This window comes from Panthera onca, chromosome B3 (assembly GCF_046562875.1).
Source record: "Panthera onca isolate mPanOnc1 chromosome B3, mPanOnc1 haplotype 2, whole genome shotgun sequence".
Taxonomy (NCBI): Eukaryota; Metazoa; Chordata; class Mammalia; order Carnivora; family Felidae; genus Panthera; species Panthera onca.
This window is the reverse complement of record NC_138344.1, coordinates 112,371,025-112,392,750: the sequence shown is the minus strand read 5'-3', so window position 1 is coordinate 112,392,750 and position 21,726 is coordinate 112,371,025. Positions and strand designations below refer to the sequence as shown.

Here is a 21,726-nt window from a genome sequence, read left to right as displayed (position 1 = left end):
GGTGCTGGGAGAACTGGACAGCAACATGCAGAAGATTGAAACTAGACCACTTTCTTACACCATTCACAAAAACAAACTCAAAATGGATAAAGGACCTGAATGTGAGACAGGAAATCATCAAAACCCTAGAGGAGAAAGCAGGAAGAGACCTCTCTGACCTCAGCCGCAGCAATTTCTTACTTGACACATTCCCAAGGGCAAGGGAGTTAAAAGCAAAAATGAGCTATTGGGACCTCATGAAGATAAAAAGCTTCTGCACTGCCAAGGAAACAATCAACAAAATTAAAAGGCAACCAACGGAATGGGAAAAGATATTTGCAAATGACATATCGGACAAAGGGCTAGTATCCAAAATCTATAAAGAACTCACCAAACTCCATACCCAAAAAACAAATAATCCAGTGAAGAAATGGGCAGAAGACATGAATAGACATTTCTCTAAAGAAGACATCCAGATGGCCAACAAGCACATGAAAAGATGCTCAATGTCACTCCTCATCAGGGAAATACAAATCAAAACCACACTCAGGTATCACCTCACGCCAGTCAGAGTGGCCAAAATGAACAAATCAGGAGACTATAGATGCTGGCGAGGATGTGGAGAAACGGGAACCCTCTTGCACTGTTGGTGGGAATGCAAACTGGTGCGGCCACTCTGGAAAACAGTGTAGAGGTTCCTCAGAAAATTAAAAATAGACCTACCCTATGACCCAGCAATAGCACCGCTAGGAATTTACCCAAGGGATACAGGAGTGCTGATACATAGGGGCACTTGTACCCCAATGTTTATAGCAGCACTCTCAACTATAGCCAAATTACAGAAAGAGCCTAAATGTCCATCAACTGATGAATGGATAAAGAAACTGTGGTTTATATACACAATGGAATACTACTTGGCAATGAGAAAGAATGAAATATGGCCTTTTGTAGCAACGTGGATGGAACTGGAGAGTGTGATGTTAAGTGAAATAAGTCATACAGAGAAAGACAGATACCATATGTTTTCACTCCTGTGTGGATCCTGAGAAACTTAACAGAAGACAATGGGGGAGGGGAAAGAAAAAAAAAAAGGTTAGAGACAGAGGGAGCCAAAACATAAGAGACTCTTAAAAACTGAGAACAAACTGAGGGTTGATGGGGGGTGGGAGGGAGAGGAGGGTGGGTGAGGGGTACTGAGGAGGGCACTTGTTGGGATGAGCACTGGGTGTTGTATGGAAACCAATTTGACAATAAATTTCATATTTAAAAAAAAAACAAATAAAAATTCTCCTTGATAGAAATTTCTACTTTTAGAACATTAGGTAAACACCAAGATGTTAGGATATGTTTTGTTCACAAATTGTAAGATGTAAGGCAACAGGCTTTGCCCAAATAATCACTGTACTGTTAACTCTATCTTGATAATTCCTCCTAAATGTGCTAGTTTTTTAAGAATCCAATTTGCTGTCTCAGTGCTTGTTCCTTCTGTTTCATGCTCTAATGTGAAGAGGCAGCTTCACAAATTGGCAACAACAGGAGCAGGCAATTCAAATCCCGCACACCAATCTATGACAGAGCCTAGGAAGCCCAGTATGATTTGAGTGGGGCAGGCTACTGTGATGGCAATTTTCCAGAAGGGGGAACCCTTTTCTTAATTATGGGAATTTCTCAGCCCTGCAGGCCTTGAAAGGCTAGAAGGGCTAAGTCAGCAGTTACAAGCTACATTACCAAGCTGTTTTAAAGCTGCTGTAAAAATATAAACAGCTGAATAGTTAAAATCAGTCTTAGACATTATATAAACTCGATTAATGCTGAACTTTATCTAAAAAAAATTTCCCAAGGGGATTCTGTATATTTGGATCATGATTACTGCTTATTTCATTGAAGAGGTAAATGTATAACATCCATCTATTTAAGCCCAAGGAAACAGCTCCCCAACTTTTTAAATTAGAGGCTTCCCAAATCCATTTGGAATTCTGCTCCCCTCCCAGTTTATATTTCTTTTTCTTCAGAAATATAAAACGAATTATCTCAGCCACAAAGCTTTACATTGTGCGTTTTTGGGGGATGTGTCTCAGTTAGTAACGGAATTCTGTTGTCAGTGCCATACTTTCTTGCCTGTTCCTATGGCTAGGTTTTTGGACTCACTGTGAAGGGACCCTGTAAGATTCTTCTGGACAGTTGCATAGTTTCTAGGTTCCATGGAAAGAAACGGTAATATAGGAAAAGACGGCAGGGCTACCTGATCTAGGAGATGTATTCCTACTTAGTGCTGTGTACACAGGGGGTACCAAGACACTCCTTCATGGAGCTTCCTGCTGGGAAAGAAAATATCCCTGGCTAACTATGAACAAATCCTTTTTCCACTCTGTATAAGCCACATAAAACAGCAATTTCTCTGAGAAATTTTATCAGGAAAGTGAGGGAAAGGAAAAACAAAGAAAAACATATGTGCCCAAATGATGACTATCTTAACCAAGTCTGCCCACAATTATCTTGGCTGGCAAATATGGTGTACCATACTCATTTACCTATCCAAACTTCCTCATTTGTCTCCGACTCTTCCCCCACAGTAGGGAAATAGTAGTAGTTCATGCTGCCTAGAGGACAAAAGGGGGCTAAGAAGTCATTGAACCAGCCATGGGAAAAAGAAAACCAGGACATCTACTATACCATATTCAAGGTAGAAACAGGATGGAGCTTAGAAGTAGTTTATCCCTATAGACTCATACCAATTTGTGCCAATTAGAAACCTCTAGACTTGACTAGTTTCATATTCAGGTCCATACTCAGTGGTCCCTCTCTTTCTTTTTCTGTTACTTCCTGGCACTTATTGAATAGTTACCATGTGCTGGCACTGTTCTAATTGCTGAGGATACAGTCATGAACAACTTGTTTTACATGCCTACCAGCAGTTGAGGACAGCAGTTATTTACCATTTTACCTCTGCCATCAACATAGTTTTGGATACGGCAGACACTCAACAAATGGTCACAAAATGAATAAAATAAAAATTTAAAGACACTCGCAAATAATTGTGGGTATATGCCAAGATTTAGTTATAGAGGTGTTCATCATTTACTTGCAAATGAGAAAGATTAGAAACAGCCTAATGCCTAACAATAAGGGATTGTATAAATAAGTAATATTAAACTTTATACTAGAGAATAATATATAGGCATTTAAGTGATATAGCAGAGAACTATGTAATCAGACAGATGTTTATGGTACATTGTGGAAAAATGAAAAGTTATACTAAGAGTATGATTTCTTTGTTTTCTTACACTCACACATATAAACTCTATACACACATAGAATTGAAGAATAAAAGGAGAGTAATACTGGGTAACGGGATTATATGTTAATTTCCTTTCTTTGCTTTTTTTTTGATGAACCTATATTTTCTAAATTTTCTTCAATGAACATTTGTTTATTCTAAGATTAAAAAGTTACATTAAGAATGTACACTAGAACCTCTAGAACAATGGCCCAAGAGGTGCATAATAGAATTGGACCAGGAATAGAAGATGATCATGTTAACCCATATCTAAAGTCTTTTAATGTCTTACTACTAATTACATCTCTGTAGACAGCATTAAAAGATACCATGCAGTTAGTACAAAGCTGCTAGCTTCAGGTAAGTCTTTTTTGCACAGCTAATTTGTAACTGACAGGTTATGTAAAATTGGTTGTTTGTAACCTAGAACACCTTTCTATATAAACATCTATAAGTACTACACATGGTGGGTATGATTCTAGGGTAAACAAACAAACCTTAATTTAGCTCATAATGTTACTCGTATATTGCGGAATTACCCTGCAGTACTAGCCTGAACCGTGGAAGCAAGATGGAAGACTGAAGAAACAATGTTGAAATATAAAGCATTTGCTTATGACATCTTCCCACCTACCTTTCTTTAGTCATTTCCTGCGGCCAATGCACTTCTTGCTGGGCCCCTAGTATCTTGCTATGCTAAGGTTCTGTTTCTGTACAGTTTTCCCACTGCCTCAAAGAACTCCAAGTTCTAAGTGATTTACTCCTGTTCATTCAGGACAGCAGATTTACTCAGATGTTGGATGTCTGGTTTAAATGTATTCACATTAATATGCAAACTTTCAAGTAGAATACTTTTTAACACAATTGTATCTTTAAATATTATATTATCAGAAAGTATAGCAAAGTGAATAGAACACATTCAGCCAGTATGTGGGATATCTGGGCTTAACAAACATCTCTCCTAAATAGGCTACATTGTGAGGGTCAGGCAGCAAGGGGATTAACGGTACCACTAAATTGTTCTTGTTGTTCCTGGCCTTCCCCCTTACTTCTCAAAATGCTTTTTCTCCCTTCCCTTCTTTTAATGTAGTGACAGAGACACTTTATACGGTGAGTAGGAAAAAGGAAAGAATAAGGCTGGCTGTTTGGGAATCTAGGTTATTTGTAAGTTGAATAAATGTAGGGCTGACTACCAAAGTATTATACATTCACACTGTGTGTATGGTCTCTTTTCCTTTCTCCTTTATCTCCCACCCCCACAAAAGATACTATGAACTTGGTGTAACAAATTATCCAAACATAATAAATATCGCAAATGCAGCCCCAGCAGCTGTGAGAAGAAAGGTAAAGGAAGAAATTATAAAAGGAAGACTGTAATAAATCCTCCTGTCATTTTCCTCATTTCTATATCATCTATATCATCTAAAGATTTGGATTCTGCAACTCAAGTCTTTAAAATTCATTCATAACTACACAGTTAATATGTAATTCACAATTTAAACTAAATTTTCCCCTCTGGCTTTTGAAATGTTCACAGCTACTATTTACTAAGGGGTTTTATTCATTAAAATAGATATAGCCTATTTAGTTTATTAACCTTAATATTAATGAAATACAGATGCTAACTCCAATTAAAAGGGTAGCATGGCAGAGCAAAAGGTTCTAGAAAGGACCCCGGAGTTAAGACAGGCCTGGGTTGAACTCCTTACTCTGCCTTTTACTAGCTGCGTAACTCTGAACAGTTCAATTTTTTTAAGTTTCAGTACTATTATCTCCAAAATGGGGATAACAGACACTTATCTGGCTCTGTTGTTTCAAGAGGCTTAAATAAGACACATAAGTGAGAGAACGTAGTACAGTGCTATTTATATATGATGGGTACTCAATGAAGACTGACATGTTTGCAGTAAGGAGTCTGGAGAAAATGGATGTATATTGGGTGGGAAGGGAAGAGAGGAAAGGATCAGAATTGCAAACTCCTTTGTATTCTTACTAATAACTGTATTATTCATCTCTGTAGTACCAAGGACTGGTACAATACCTGACACAGTAACCCCTCATAAAAGTTTGTTGAATTATTAGGGTGTGCTTATCCATATATAATAAAGCCCCCATTCTGCCACAGGTATAGAATACACACCTTAGAAAGGTCATATTGGTAGCAGAATCGAGGGTGAGTTAGAGGAGAAGAAGACTTAAGGAATGGACACCAGTTAAGATGGCAGTCTCATATGTCTAGACAAAAAATAAATGGAGCCCTGAACTAAGCCAGGACAGTACGGATGAAGGGATGAGAATGCAGAGAAGAAATATCAAGAAGGGAAAATCTCTACGACTTAAATACAGGGGTGAGTGAAAGAGAGGACCTATGATGACGTGCTCAGGTTTCTTCTGGCTTGGGTGACTGGGTAGGTGGTGAGGCAGTCACTGAGATAGAAGAATGAAAGGAAATGGAACAGGGCAGTCGTGGGGAGAGGCGGTGAGTGAGGTGAGGGGATGGTGAACTGATTTTTGGACAGGTTGAGTTTGCAATGCCCATTGAATTTTTTTTTTTTTAATTTTTTTTTTTAACGTTTATTTATTTTTGAGACAGAGAGACACAGAGCATGAACAGGGGAGGGGCAGAGAGAGAGGGAGACACAGAATCTGAAACAGGCTCCAGGCTCTGAGCTGTCAGCACAGAGCCCAACGCGGGGCTCAAACTCACGGACCGTGAGATCGTGACCTGAGCCGAAGTCAGACGCTTAACCGACCGAGCCACCCAGGCGCCCCAATGCCCATTGAACTTAAAGAAGATGCACCTAGGAAGTAAGTGGATCTAGGCATGGAGCTCAAGACAGAGATGAAGTTTGGGAGTCATTGGCATAAGGAATCAGGACAGAAAGCCAAGAGGGAGCAATGGGGACTCCTAAATTTAGGGAATGAACATAGGAAGAGGAGCTACAAAAATCAAGAAAAGATAAACTACAAATAAAACATGAAGAAGTGGAAATGGTGTACTGCTAGAGAGGAATGTAAAACTGTGGTAGACAGACCTAATAGCTGGGTTTTGCAAGCATTTTATTTGTGTTTATAGTCACATACCATTTTGATGAGGCTTTGTAATCCACATGAAGACAAATCAACATTGACACTCTTCTGTTATATGTAACAACCTTCACAATGTCTTTTGATTTAATCTCTTAAAGAAATTCTACTTCCAAATGTGAGTTTAAGCTCTGGAACTTCATAAAACATTTTTATTACTAATCTCTAAATTCTAGTACATTTCTAGTACATGTAATTTCAAAGGCAAGATCTAGGTCTGTTTAAGCTTTGTATCTTCAATAGCCTTGGTCTTAAGATTCATAGTAGATGCATGATTAAATTGACAAAAATCCTTGTTATTTCCTGTGATCCACGGACCAACAGCTTGGTGTCCTTGGGAGTTTGTTAGAAATGCAAAATCTTGGCCCACCCCACAACTGGTAAATCAGAATCAGCATCTAAAAAAAAAGCTTATTTATCTGAGTGAGAGAGAGAGAGAGAGAGAGAGAGAGAGAAACAGAGAGAGAGGGGTAGAGAGAGGGAGACAGAGAATCCCAAGCAGGCTCTGCACTGTCAATGCAGTGGGCTCCATCTCATGAACCACAAGATCATGACCTGAGCCAAAATCAAGAGTTGAACGCTTAACTGACTGAGCCACCCAGGTGCCCCAGAATCAGCATTTTAAATAAGATCTCTAGGTGATCCTCACAGGTACACAACCAATACTTCCTGACTGACTGAACAATGAATAAATAAATTGTATTGTTCTTATAACTAGTCCATCTCCAACTTTAGCCCATGTGAAATGCCTTGGTCAAATTATCTTTGTAAAATAATGGTTATGATGTCAATTTCGCTTTTTTTTTTTTTTTTTAAAGCTTCAAATTTAAATGAATTGGGTAGTTTCTGCTTGGATTGCAAAGGCTTTCAAAGTCTGGCTTCAAATTTCTACCAAATTCACCTCCATTATCCTTCTACCTAAACCTCCTGTTCTAATCATTCTGGCCTGACTTTGAGTAGCTCGCTGTTTATTTCTACTTCTGTATTTTATTTTCTACTTCTCTACTTTTTATTCATTCCATGTTTCCTACTTGATTAACACACTCTGTTTCTAACTATACAAATTCTATTCATCCTTCATGTTTTAGCTAACATTGCACCTTTATAAAAAAAAACCCAAAAAACTCTGACCACTGTAGCGCATAGTTATGATTCCTTTCTGACATATGTAGTTATTATCTTGTCTTCATAATGATAGCAAAGAATTGCAGATTGATAATTTCAAGACTTAAATTCCATTTTCACCTCTGCCAGTAACTTGCATAATGCTGGGCAAGTTCATTTAACATCTCTGTTTCAAATTTGTCTTTTTAAAAAACTGCTAGGAACTCCAACAGTCTTGTGTTACACATGCTGTGAGAAATTGTCTTATGGAATATATTTTAATACACACAAAATATTTATAAGTGAATGCTTTTAAAATACAGTTGCTAACTATCAGGTATTTGAAGCACCTTTCCCCAAATTTTCACTATACCCTCTTTTTAAATAACATGTACAATAAACAGAGGAAACATTAAGCCTAATTTAATCATAGAGTCTTAGTCTACAATTTCAACATTTATCATTATAATTATGGTTGGTGATAAGAATAAGAGCTGAGAAGTAGAATCATAGAATTTAAAAACCAGACTCCAACCATATTTTAAATATAAGAATAGAGCTCTTACTCCCTACTCTTATCTGTCACAACTGAGCAGGGGTTCTGGGCTTGCTGACATTCTTGAGCTGTTTCTCTCCTTGCTTTAAAGAAAGTGTAGTTTCTCCCATGACCCTCTTTCCCTGGAGAGCTTCACAGAGAGGCTTCTGTATAACATTTGCTTTCATTAGCAAAGGGCTACATAGGAACGAGAAGAATGAAGAGGGAGGCAGCCTTCACAGAGTATCAACAGGCTGCAGATTAAATGTACCTTGTTTCCTTTGCTAAATTCCCAGCACACATTTCCATTAGAACAGTTATAAATTCTTTCCACCCACATTCCACCTCTGCATTCTAACCATTTACTCTGGGCCTCTTTAATATAGCACTCTAAGACTGAGAAAGCCTAGCTTTGCATTGTTGTATTTTAAAAACATTGTTCTCAGTTTTCTGGAACATATTTTCATTTGAGAAAAGGATATGCACTAGAGATATGTATATTCTCAGAACTGCCTATATCTTGCTTATACTTTTATTGTTCTTTATATTGTTTTCAAGGAACATTTTGGAGTTAACATATGAAACCAACATTATTAGTAAATATCTACCATAACTCAACAGTGTGGGCCTGAGACAATTAAATATTAGCATATCAACATATGAGGCCTTCAATGGTGTAATGGCAGCAAAAATAGTATATCAAGTAAGCAATTGTTTTTATATACAAAAGTGCAAAAATAGGAGGAGTGGACAGAATTATAGTCCAGAAAAGCTCAAGGTAAAAATGACACACACACAAAAGTGCTTCCTTTACCTTATAATATTTCTTACAGCCCATTAATGCCCTTGAAGGCAAGGCCAGAGCCAGTTGTAGGTGGGAAACAAATCCTAAACAATCTGGTGAGTTGGCCCCTAGAGTTTCTGGACCTACTCTGTGCTTTTGGAACTCTTGGGTTCCTCTGATCTCTTTTGGGAAGTTAATTTTTGTCTTTTGTAAAGACAAAAGGTGTACCTGTGTCAGGATAACTTTTGGGTGCTTGAAGTTTATATGAAAGGACAGGTCAGGGATGCCTGGGTGGCTCAGTTGTTTAAGCATCTGACTCCTGATTTTGGCTCAGGTCATGATCTCACGGGTTTGTGAGTTGGAGCCCTGCATCTGGCTCTGAGCACTGATAGTGTGAAGCATGCTTAGGATTCTCTCTCTCTACCCTCCAGCATACTCACTCTCTCTCAAAATAAATAAATAAACTTTTAAAAAAGTTAAAAAAAAAAAAAGGACAGGTTAATGGTCAGGCCCAAATTCACATAACTACTCGTCCTCCTGCTGCCCCCCAACCCCCCGGCCCCCTTTTTTTTTCAGTGGGTTATTTCTACTCTTTCCCAAGGGCTAGGGAGCCTGGGTCAAAGTGATATTAAGTAACTGTCTTCACCAGCATGGGTTATAAGTTGGCTGGTTACTCAGCTATGGGCATCTCTAAAACTAAGCATCCAAGTAAATACAAAGGTGAAGATTTTAAAAACAATGACATTTGAAAACATGTCTAACAGACTCTGTATTCCAATATCCTCAGAGAAAGAAAAAAAACTATGAGGAAAGGAGAGCACTTTGAAAGGTAAAAGAACATAAAACTACTCCCTTTCATGCTATCAGCAAGATGCTATGTTCAAGGTTTGGATTGTGTTGTGTCCAGTTTGAGCTTAAGCTGGGGTGTAAGTGTCAGAGCATACTCTGTGAAATGGTAAGGTGGTGCCTCTTCAAAAGCACATTTGCTGGGAAATTCTTACCTTGTCCTGGGGAAGAAAGATCCAGATATAATGAGCTTTTCTCAGTGACAAGGTGGTTACAAGAAAGAAAGGGGCAATTATGGGTGACAGATACATCATGCTATCTATCACTTAGATTTGTCTCTGAGCTTTGTCTCTACCAGGTTGATGTCTGAATATTACTAAAAAAAGCAGGCAAGTCTCTTGTGAACTGGAAATCCTGATGAGAGAGGGCTGCATGGCAGTGCTGCGTGGTAGTGGGGTGCTCAGAAAAAGACGTGATCTTGATCACAGGTTGGAAGGTACAGAAATCCTTGGGGGAATTTAGCAGAGGGCTGAGTTAATTTAGCATATGGGGTAATTGCTCTTAGAGATGGGCAGTTCTAGTCACAGATTCTAGTTACAGATGGGTGAATGAAGCCTGGAGAAACTTGGGTTACATAAGGCTACAAAAATCAATATAAAAGTCCTAGAAAAAACTGTACTTAAACTACAAAGGAGCAGTTAGTGCTAATTTTGACATTCTTTTTTATCTTCTTACCCGGGTCTTCCCTGTCTTTCTTGAAACAAGTGTGGGTGAATAGGAATAATACCATCACCGTTAATTCCATTAGAATAAAGCCAACACTATCAAAAAAGACCCCTGTAAACTTAACATACCCACAGGAGAGCAAAAAGTATTTCTCCTGTTGTAATAGGCATTCTAGGAAAATGTCTGTCCCTAAAGGACATAGACGTGTCCATAATTTTTTGGCTTCTGGAGAATGAGATTATTGAAAATTATTGTATTAAATTTGTCTCTTTAGCAACAACCCCACCTAGTTAGTACTCCCAAAATTAAAATTTGTACAAAAACAACTTCCAAATAAAATCCAATACTTACTTGTCTCCCACAATTCCCAAGTTGATTGTGGGGTAACCATGTTCCTGAATTGTTGCTAAGAGGGTTGAACGATTGCTGTCTCGAATCTTTCCTGGTAAGAGGTCATCTTCAGGATTTAGCAGCTACAAAGCCAAAAAAACCACCACAAATTATTCTCTTAGGATAATGTTGCTTATGGTTAATGGAAAAGAAGTAGATGTAGGACACAGGGGTTAGCATATCTAACACCTACAACAGTATCTGGCACATAGAAGGTACACACCCAAAGGGTCCCTGGATAGAGAGTATAGGAGGTTGGAAAAAATGTCCCTCCAGAATTAAAAAGCATTCAGAAATTTAAATGGTGACTAAATAGCAGGCCAGATATCACACCTGCTTTGGCTACAATTTGACAATAGTGGTTTGTAGAGATTGGCCTTCCCAGTGGTTGCTCACAGGGGCAAACTAAAGAAAACAACTTTCTTTTTCCCTCCCAATATTCTTTTCTAGTTTGTCTTTCACTGAGAACATCTGAGGTAGAGACTTTGTGACATGATATTTTCAAGTCTGAAGAAAATGATTTTTTATATTTTTTTTCAAGCTTTTGATCTCTGAAGCGGGATCAACAATATCAAAGAAGTTAAACTTACTTGAAGGAGAGGGAGACAAGTATCTCGTCTCTTTAGTAGCAAAATTAAACAAGTAATACTTAACTAGAAATATGCACAATTATCCTATGACTCTGAATTGAATCACCCTTTAGAGATTTAATATCTCCCATTATGTCTATGAAAAAAATTATTGGAAACTTATTCTATGTTAGGATGTTTCAGTGAGGCAGTGTGGTATATAGTGGGAAGAGTTTGGGATTCAGACATTCAAATTCAAGTTACCTAAACACATTACGCCTTAGTGCTCTTACTTATAACATATAGTAATAATAATTGCCTTTAAAAGTAGTTAGGACTGGGGTGCCTGTGTGGCTCAGTCAGTTAAATATCCGACTTCAGCTCAGGTCATGATCTTGCGGTCCGTGAGTTCGAGACCCACGTCAGGCTCTGAGCTGAGAGCCTGGAGCCTGCTTCGGATTCTGTGTCTCCCTCTCTCTGACCCTCCCCCGTTCATGCTCTGTCTCTCTTTGCCTCAAAAATAAATAAACGTTAAAAAAAAAGTAGTTAGGATTTATTGAAGTAATGAACACTCAGTTAATGTGGGTAAATACATAATAAATATGATTATCTTCCTTCATGAAAAATGACATTTAAAGAGCACCTATTTTACCCCAACTATTTTCATATTTTACTCCTAGATGCTAGTGTAGACGGAATTAGCTTATAATGTAAATACAGATTTAGATCAGATTATAACATACTTAAGAGGAGGGGTCCTTAACACATGCAGACACACCAACGTACAACTTTAATTTACACATCAATTTTAAGATGTATTTTGAATCCAGAAATACAAAATGAATAAAAAGTACATCTTGGAGGTGAAAAAATCTGGACTATAACCTTAGGAAGTTGAAGGCAAGTCTGCACATTTTAGATACTTAGGCTGTTAATATGGCCAATACCTAGAGCTTCATATCTCAGTTCTCCCAAACAATAACCCCAAGCCCCTTCAATCTTCCATCTGACTCATCAGTGATACCATGTGGCAGGACATTTGGCTTTATGTTGAAAAGTAGTAGCTTTGCAACCAACTGTTCCCTTAAAATAGCTAGAGAAAAACTGATCATCTTATTCAGTGTCACCTGGGAGTCTTCCCTTCAAATACTGCATTAATTTAACTTAATCAGATGCCATGTGACATTGCAACCCACTTTCATCCTTAGTCTGGCAGAGCTTAGAAAATTGCTATTGCAGTGCTAATATAGATTAATTTTCTGATCTTAATTAACACACAGTTATTGAAGTCATTATAATTTTATAAAGGCCAAGGCTTACAGTTCTTTAACTCCATTAATCAGACAAGTTGCTTCAGAAAGAAACTGTGTGGTTATATAATTTTTTTTTTTTCACAAAAGGGTACTGACCAACTAAACAAGAGCCCTGTTTTTAGGGTGTTGTTTTGCTGTAAACAGTTCTAGAAATAACAGAACAATTAGAGATCATTGGAGAACTAGTCATTTATCTGTAAAGCTGACATGATAAAATAATACTTAGTTAAATGAGTGTGTGGGATTTACAGTGCATTTCATGTATTTTCAAAGAAAAACAGAACTGAATGGGAGATTAAGGCTGAATATACTAGAACAAATTCACAATATTTCCTTTTAAAACTTAATCTTATTTTTTGGTTATCTTATACTTCTGGTCATCTTTGAAATGATGCCTGAAACCTGCCACAGTTAAAATACAAAAGAAAAAAAAAAAAAAAAAAAACAAAGTAAAACAACACATAACCTATTATCTCCCTACCTTGTTACTTTCCTGTCTACCATATATTAAATTTCAATTTCCTATTTCTGTTACTAGTGGTGCTACTGTCTTTCAAACATTTAAACTTTGATTCTTTTTATTTCCCTTTGTAGTTCACTATCTTCCCAAAGATCACAGTTCTTAAGAACATCCTAATAACATACCTTCCTTGACCCTATGGTTTTAGTCATTCTCTTACCCAGGTGCCCCACCCCTTCATTTCAGATATTCAATGTCTAAATGTCTACAAATCATTATAATTGGCTATCATACATACAAACTCTTTCCTTCTGAGAAACAGAAACATCAACTTGCAAAATTGTACTATTATTTGTATAACAGAGAAACTGTACCAAACCATGATAAGTAACTCAAACAACTATCTTAAGTCAAATTGTTTTAACATAAACTTGTTTAGACTTATATACTCCAAGACCATGGACAAATTGAGACCATGATAACTCCAGATGGACTCATGTGCTCCAAAGATGAGACCATTTCAGCAACTCACCTATTTTATAAAATCTGACCAGTCTCTGCCTAGACCTTACTTGCTAATTTCGACCTTAAAACCACCCCCAGTTCTCATGACCAACCTCAGTTCTCAAAGTCCTGTATATATCCTTCTGTAATATCCTCCATTTCTGGCACTACTGGGATTCTTCCATGGTGATGCTCTCCCTTGCTCAGAAATTTTTATACAGCTTTGTATGATCAACAAATTTCCCTGGTGGTTGTTATATCAAGACTTTGATAGTCCTAGAGGTCCCACCAAGAAGACTTAGACAAGACCCCTTCCTACGAGTATTCTTATATCGGTTACATTGAACTTCACTGAGGTCTCTTGAGTCTCTTTGCTCCAGAGATTCTTTGCTTATGATGGTAAGTCCAGCACTTCCTTAAGGTCTGATCCTTTTTTGTTGAGCTCCCAAAGCTAGCTGATATTTATTTTGTTTGTTGTGAGAATAAGGTTCCCAGGACTTTTTGGTTATTTGATCAAATTTGTACAAATTTTTGTTTTTCTTGTGAAGATGTGTTAAAGCATTGATTTGATACTAATCATCTTGCTTGTCAACAAACAAGATGTAGCTTGTTTGGCTAAATTCTTGTGTGTCTGTAAGAGCTTTTCTTTGTTTATGTTTGAGAAATTGGCTTTGGGAGAGATCTCTTCTCTAACTATTCCTGCTGATTTTTAGGGTCAGCTGTTAGGGATTCAACCTTAGTGCTAAGGACTTCAGGTATAATATATAAGCAATATTGTTCCAATTCATGGGTTCATCTAATAATAAAATTCTTGTACTTCCTGGCGTAACTCTGGCTTGTTTTATTTTTCTTGCATTTATCTTTCAAAAAAGCATAAATTCATAAAGAACAATTTGGAATTCCAGTGGTCACTTTGAAGTACATATGACATGACCACATTTATCCACTTGAAAGCATGTTGAGAACAAAAGGGAAATACAATTCTGAATATTCAATGATTAGCATTTTTATTGTTATGCAAAGTTTCAAAAGGAAGTTTAAATAAAAGTGTACAAAATTTAAAATTCTTTTGTTAAACCCTCATGAGGAGGTTCTCTGTCTCCTTTCTAAAAGAGAAATCACTTAGTTTATTTCAAGAGACATCCTTCTTTGTTTCTGTTCTTCGGAGATTTAATCTTATGGTCTTGATTGAATTGTCAAAGGGCCTGAGATTGATTATAACGACTCACTTTCCCTTTTCTATGTTTTGAAATGGGCTTGTCTGCATAAGACTTCTCCCTTCTTTGCAAAGGGAAGATAATCAGGCTTCTCTAGTGGTCACTAACTCCATATCCATTGCAAACAGCTCCCTTATACATCCCTACTTTTCTTTTTCCTTTTTCTAGAATACTTTATTAATTGATCAAAAACCAATTCTAGTAATTATGGACACACCTTAGAAATACTCAGATTGTCCAGGTAAACAGATGTAACACATTGAGAGAAAAAGTCAGATTATAAACTCTAATGGAGATGTTCGTATTTTAAATAGCTTCTGATTAAACTCTGGGGAAAACAAACAAACAAACAAACAAAAAAACCTAATTGCCTCAGAAAGAAAAAAAGGGCATTTAGAGCTTTCAAACATAACTTAAGGAGTATTTTAAGAATTTGGTTTTTAAATACTGAGGTTTACAAATTGTATTTGAAAAAAGTCCACATTCTATTTCTACCGTGATGACTCTTTGCACGAATTAGGCAGAGTTGATAATCTTGCTTCAAAAATTGTCCTGTGTTTTCTTCCTGACTTTACCAGCATGTAAGAAATGATACTAGAAATATATTCTAGTTTAATTTTAATTTTCTAAATTTCCTTTCCTAGTTTTGCTACAAAATAGCAACACTGTGTTCATCTAAATCTGAGAATGGTGATATGGCATGTCTCTGTGAAAAGAGGCTGATGAGGTTCAAGGCATGCTACCCCAAAATATGGCAACTGGTACAGTGGATATTTCAAGCTGAAGGAATTTGAGAAATGGCATGTGCAAGAAGGACTTCCCCATTACACAGGTCATAAAACCTTCATGTGAGAGGTACCCTCCCTATGCCTGGAGGAAAGGAGCATCCTTATCTCTGAAGATGAAGGGACACAGAGGAATCCAAATGAACAAGAAGCCTTGCTAAGTTTCCCTCAGTTTACTACACTTTCCTCAAACCCTTTGTCCTATCATATTTTTCCATGACTTTCCACTCCTCATCAAGCCTAATATAAAAATGCTCAGGTTTGACTGTTTCTTCAGGTCTTCATTTTCTTATGAAGGCTCTTCTGTCACAAAAAACTTAAAAAAATGTATATGCTTTTTCTCTTGTTAATCTGTCTTTTGTTTCAGGGGTAACAAAATTGAGAACTTGAGAAATTAGAAGGGTTTAGGCAAAATATATTTTTCATTCTACAGGATGAATTCTTGTAAGGCTTCTATTAAATCATAAGATCTTATATGAAATTAAATTTTATTTTATTAAAAAATTAAAAAATATTCATTTATTTTTGAGAGAGAGAGGGAGTGCATATGAGCAGGGGAGAGGCAGAGAGAGAGAAGGAGACAGAGAATCCAAAGCAGGCTCTGTGCCATTAGCACAAAGCCCGACATAGGGCTTGAACCCACAAACCATGAGGTCATGACCTGAGCCAAAGCTGGTGGCTCAACCAACTGAGCCACCCAGGTGTCCCTGAATTAAATTTTAATTGCCAGATCCTTGTTAACTTTAAGATCTTAACAAGTATTAATTTGAGCAATTGATAAATCATTTTTTTTAATATGAAATTTATTGTCAAATTGGTTTCTATACATTACCCAGTGCTCATCCCAGCAGGTGCCCTCCTCAATGCCCACAACCCACTTCCTCCTCCCTCCCACACCCCATCAACCCTCAGTTTATTCTCAGTTTTTAAAAGTCTCTTATGGTTTGCCTCCCTCCCTTTCTAACTTTTTTTTCCTTCCCCTCCCCCATGGTCTTCTGTTAAGTTTCTCAAGATCCATATAAGAGTGAAAACATAGAGTATCTGTCTTTCTCTTGTATGGCTTATTTCACTTAGCATCACACTCTCCAGTTCCATCCACATTGCTACAAAAGGCCATATTTCATTCTTTCTCATTGCCAAGTAGTATTCCATTGGGTATACAAACCACAATTTCTTTATCCATTCATCAGTTGATGGACATTTAGGCTCTTTCCATAATTTGGGTATTTTGGATATTACATTGCAGGCAATGTAATCTTTAACATACTCATGCTCTTATTACATACATCATTAACAGGTTAGAGTAACCATCATTAACAGGTTAAAAAGGATATACAAAGGCAGAGGAATGCTTGTGCAAGGTAGTGAATATGTTTAGTTTTTAGGGAAAAAAACAGAATATTTTTCTTCAGGCAAAAATGATCTGATTGTGCCAAAATATGAGGGATGACAGTGAAAAATATTTGGGGGTATTACACAGTAAGTATAGAAGGTCTAAAGGAAAATTACTTTTATAGCTTGGGAGTAATAATTATAAATAATGAATTCACAGAAAGGATAATATGTATGAAAAATATTGACAAAGTTGGTCATATGACATGGGTTTCTTCATAAGGAAAAAAAGCCTGTGAATTTTTTATTGCAAATCATATTATAATTTGGGTTTTCTTTCTGTTAAAGATGGCCAAGTTATCTTGTGCCCAGATAACAAAGGTCCCTTTTTATAACCAAAATATTTTGTTAAGTCTTTGAGTTGTGGCATACTCTTAAATCACTTCAAACAAAAGCTTCTAATAATCATGGTCACTTATTGGTGATTTTAAAAATACTGTTTGCAATTATTTCTTGTTTTTATTTTGACTTTTATTAATATCTTTTCTCCTCTGACAACTCTTCTTGGTTTTGCCTTTCCCATATTCAGGATAAAACTGTTCAGATGTCTTTCACACCTTTAAAACAAGGTTTTACTTTCCTGGATGGCTACTAGGTAATACAAAGATTTGCTCCTTTCTCCTGATAAAAGGAAGGATGCTAAAGTATTTGACATATTTTTACATTGAAATTTAGAAATCTAGAATTGTGGCTTTGAAGTACCTGGCAAACTTTTATATTTGCCTTAATGTTAATCTACGTGGCAGTGGCCAGATGTGTAATCTCTGGAGCTTTAAATGCTACTGCACCTGCTAAGCTATACGGTTTAACAAATTGTCATGCAATAAATAGAACATGAAGACATGATGCTCACATAAATCAAAATGACTACTTCAGAAAACCTAATACACAATAATGGCCCATCAAAAAGTGATACAAACTGGACTGATCACATCTCCAGAAGATAATGGTCTAATTTAGGCTGAAAGTGACCAGGAGTGGGGGAAACTGAGAAATGAAATTGAAATCAGGACTTCCAAAACAGATAAATTGTGTCACATGCTAACACAGAACACAAACTATTTTAGTTTAAATTGTTTTTAACTCCAGCTCATAAAGAGCTGTAATTATATATTTGCAGAAAGTTATAAAAATAGTACAGAGAGGTCCCCAGTTTCCCCAATAGTAACATTTTATATAACTATAGAATAATATTAAAACCAGGGAACTGACATTGGTATAAGGAATATGTATACTTCTTTGCCACTTTGCCACATATGTAGATTTGCATGACCTGCTACCTCAAATCAAGATGCAGAACCATTTCTTCACCTCGAAGATATTCCTCATGCTAACCCTTTATAGTCATATTCTCCCTCCTGTCCATCCCTAATACATCCCTAATACATTTTCCATCTTTATAATTTTATCATTTTAAGAATGTTATATAAATGGAATCCTATAATACGTAACCTTTTAAGATTGATTTTTTCCTTCCACCCAGCATAATACCACTGAGGTCCATCCAAGTTGATGCATGTGGCAATAGTTCATGGCTTTTTATTCCTGTTTCCAGTTTTGGGGATTACAAATAAAGTAGACCACTTATATTTAATGTAATTATTGATATGTTAGAGCTTACGTCTGCCATTTTATATTGTTTTCTGTTTGTTGCTTCTTTTTTTTGTTTCTTTTTTCCTTCATTCCCCCCTCCATTTTCTTTTCTTTTCTTTTTTCTTTTCTTTGTCTTCCTCTGGATTAAATATTTTTAACAATTCCATTTTGATTCACCTCTATTATTTTTGAGTGTATCTCTCTTTTTTTTTGGTAGATGCAAATAAATATGTTCATCACAGCATTGTTTATTTCAATGGTAAAAAATGGTCAACAAATTATATATCTAACAATAGGGAACTGATTAATTATGATACATATAACAGAACTCTTTATAGACATTGATGCATTATGGACACATATCACTGCCATTGAAAGATTTGTGATATGCTATTTAACTGAAAAAATAAAACCCAGAAAATAAAATAGTATTTATGGCACTGTCTCATTTTTACAAATAAATATATATTTATATAAGCACAGAAATTGAATGACTATATATCAAAATGTTAGCAGTGGTTTCTTTCCCTTTTTGCACTACACTAGAATGCAATCTTCATGAGGACGGGGACCACTGTGTTTTTTTGTTAACTACTGTATTCTGGCAACTAAAATAGTACTTGGCACATAGTAGGAGCTCATATATAGTAAGTAGTGAATCAATGCTTATTTGTATTTTCTAGTTTTCCTATAAGTAAGCTGTCACTACACCTAATCTCCTTATGTTAAAAAGATAGCGTACACCCAAAAAATTGAAAGTAGGGTCTCGAAGAAATATTTGCACACCCCTATTCATAGCAGCATCATTCACAATAGCCAAAAGGTGGAAACAACCCAAGTGCCCATGATGGCTGACTAGATAAACAAAAGGTGGGGTGTGTGTGTGTGTATTTATATACATAGAATTTTTATATAAATTTATATATGTTATATATATAATTTTTATATAAATATATACACACACATACATACACATATATATAATGAAATATTCAATTGTCAAAAGGAAGGAAATTCTGACACATGCTATAACATGGACGAACCTTGAAGATATTTTGCTAAGTGAATTAAGCCAGACACAAAAAGGCAAATTCTGTGTGATTCCACTTACAGGAGGTACTTAGAGTAATGAAATTCATAGAGACATAAAGTAGAATGGTAGTTGCCAGAGTCTGGAGGGAGGGGGAAATGAGGAACTGTTGTTTAATGAGTACAGAATTTCAGATAGTTCTGGAGACTGGTTGAACAACAATATGAATGTATTTAACACTACTGAAATATACACTTAAAAATGATTAAGATTGTAAATTTTATGTTAGGTGTATTTTACCACAATTAAAGATGAAAAAAAAATTTAAATGTCACTGATGGCCTTGGCAAAAAGGGTTCCAGGAAATAGTGATGCCTTCAACAAAAAAAAGGCAAATCTGGAAGGAAGTATTCCACTCTTTATGGTGGTAGAAAGGGAAAGATGGTGAGTGAGATTAGGTAATAGTGGAACATCAGGTAGAAATATCCAAAGAAAGTTAAAAATGAAGGCTTGAATTTACAAAAAGAGGTCAGGATTGAGGCTATAGATATGGGAAATTACCTGCATGTATCCAAATGAGACAAAAACTCTAAGGGAGAATTTAGAGAGTGGGAAGACACAGCAGTGGAACAGAATTTTGGGAAAGAATACTCCATTCAGCGAATGGGAGAAAGATAAGGAACAACAGAAGTGGTAGTCGGGGCATCAAACAGGATGGAATCACAGAATATAAGAGACAGTTTCAAAGTGGTAAGTGAAGAATGTCACTGATACTAAATAGTATAGATAGGTTAGGGAGGATAAATATCAGAGCAGGATTTGGAGATTAGGAGTTATTACTGTCTTCAGGAAATCAGTTTCTGTGCTAATGGGGCACTAAATAGATTTGGGATTTTTTTGTTTTGTTTTGTTTTTGTTTTTAAGTGGATAGCGAAGAAGAAAATGCAATGAGTGCAGATCTCTCTTTGCACAAACCTAGTAGTCAGTAGGAGGGGAACAATGCAGTAGTTCAAGGAGGCAATAGGGTGTTTAAGTATAGGTTTTCTTATGAGAGTGGTAATCACTGTATATTTGGATATAGAAGGAAGATGAGCCATTAAAGAGAAAGTAATCAAAGACATAGAAAAAAATAATTTAGAAAGTTATGAGGAAGGTGAGAAAGAATGAATTTAAAGGTAGAAGTAGAGGAATTGTTCTTAGAAAGAAATACAATTTCCTTTTAGATTGGAGGAAAGAAAGATAGCTAAAGGAATGGGGAAAATTTTTAAAGAAAAGATGAGGGAGCCCTCATCTAGTTCAGTTTGACACATATTTCTTAGTTTCATTTTTCCATTAAAGACGCCAAGAGTGAGAAAGAAGGACTATTACTGAGGTATAAAGAGGGTACAGAATGTATGAGTGAACTACCCACAGGGGAATGTGCTAGGAAATCAAGAAGACCGTGACATCAGGATTACCAAGCAACTTTAAGTACCAGGTTGACATTAAGTGGCAGAAATTTGTTGTAGGCTGGGTAATCACAGTTCTATTAATTTTTTCAGTAATGTTTCTCTGCTTGGGAGCAAAAATGGAGACAGTAGAGGATAGAGTCAACCAGTTTAGGTATCAGCGTAGAAAGCAAAGGAACAGATTAAAGGAGTGAGGCTATCTGAAGATAGTGAGAGCAACTTTAAAGTGGTTAAGTCATAGTCTTTAATCTGGAGAGTAAGTACAGTATAGCTAGAAGACACTAATGACAGTAAAAACTACTTAACCTGATAGGTTTCAGGGCTGCCATTAAAACCTGGAGATATGAAATTTAAGGAGATTCCCGTGGGAAGCATTGTGGCATAGGGAAGAAAAAAAGTCATTACAACCAGAAGACTGAGTTGTAAAATCAACCTCTATCCTTACACAAAATAGATTATGTTGGGAAAATTGCTTTGTTTTTGAGCTTTAATTTTCTCTTACTTAAAATGAAGGATAATTATACTACCCTCGTGATGTTGCTTTAATCATAAAGCACATAGTGGTACTGGTCACAGGAGATACTCAACTTCTTGTTCCTTCTCTTATTAGTGAAGTTAAATATACTTTTCTAACAGCAGCTGCTTGTGGAGGGCCCCAAAGAGTAGTATATGGAGATTTTACAGAGACTTTACATTTTAGAGAGCTTGTTTGTACAGGCATCTGTTTTTGATGGTGGCCAAGAAAAT

At 36.4% G+C, this 21,726-nt stretch overlaps 1 protein-coding gene across 15 annotated transcripts in view; it reads right to left on the bottom strand.

Annotated features, from left to right (window-relative positions):
• Positions 1 to 21,726, bottom strand: part of GPHN (gephyrin) — a 621,678-nt gene that overhangs the window by 46,031 nt on the left and 553,921 nt on the right. For all 15 annotated transcript variants that reach the window (XM_078448108.2, XM_078448105.2, XM_078448106.2 and 12 more), the window contains one exon: positions 10,630 to 10,751. In XM_078448108.2, the coding sequence (XP_078304234.1) occupies positions 10,630 to 10,751 (122 nt within the window). The remainder of the gene's footprint in view (positions 1 to 10,629; positions 10,752 to 21,726) is intronic.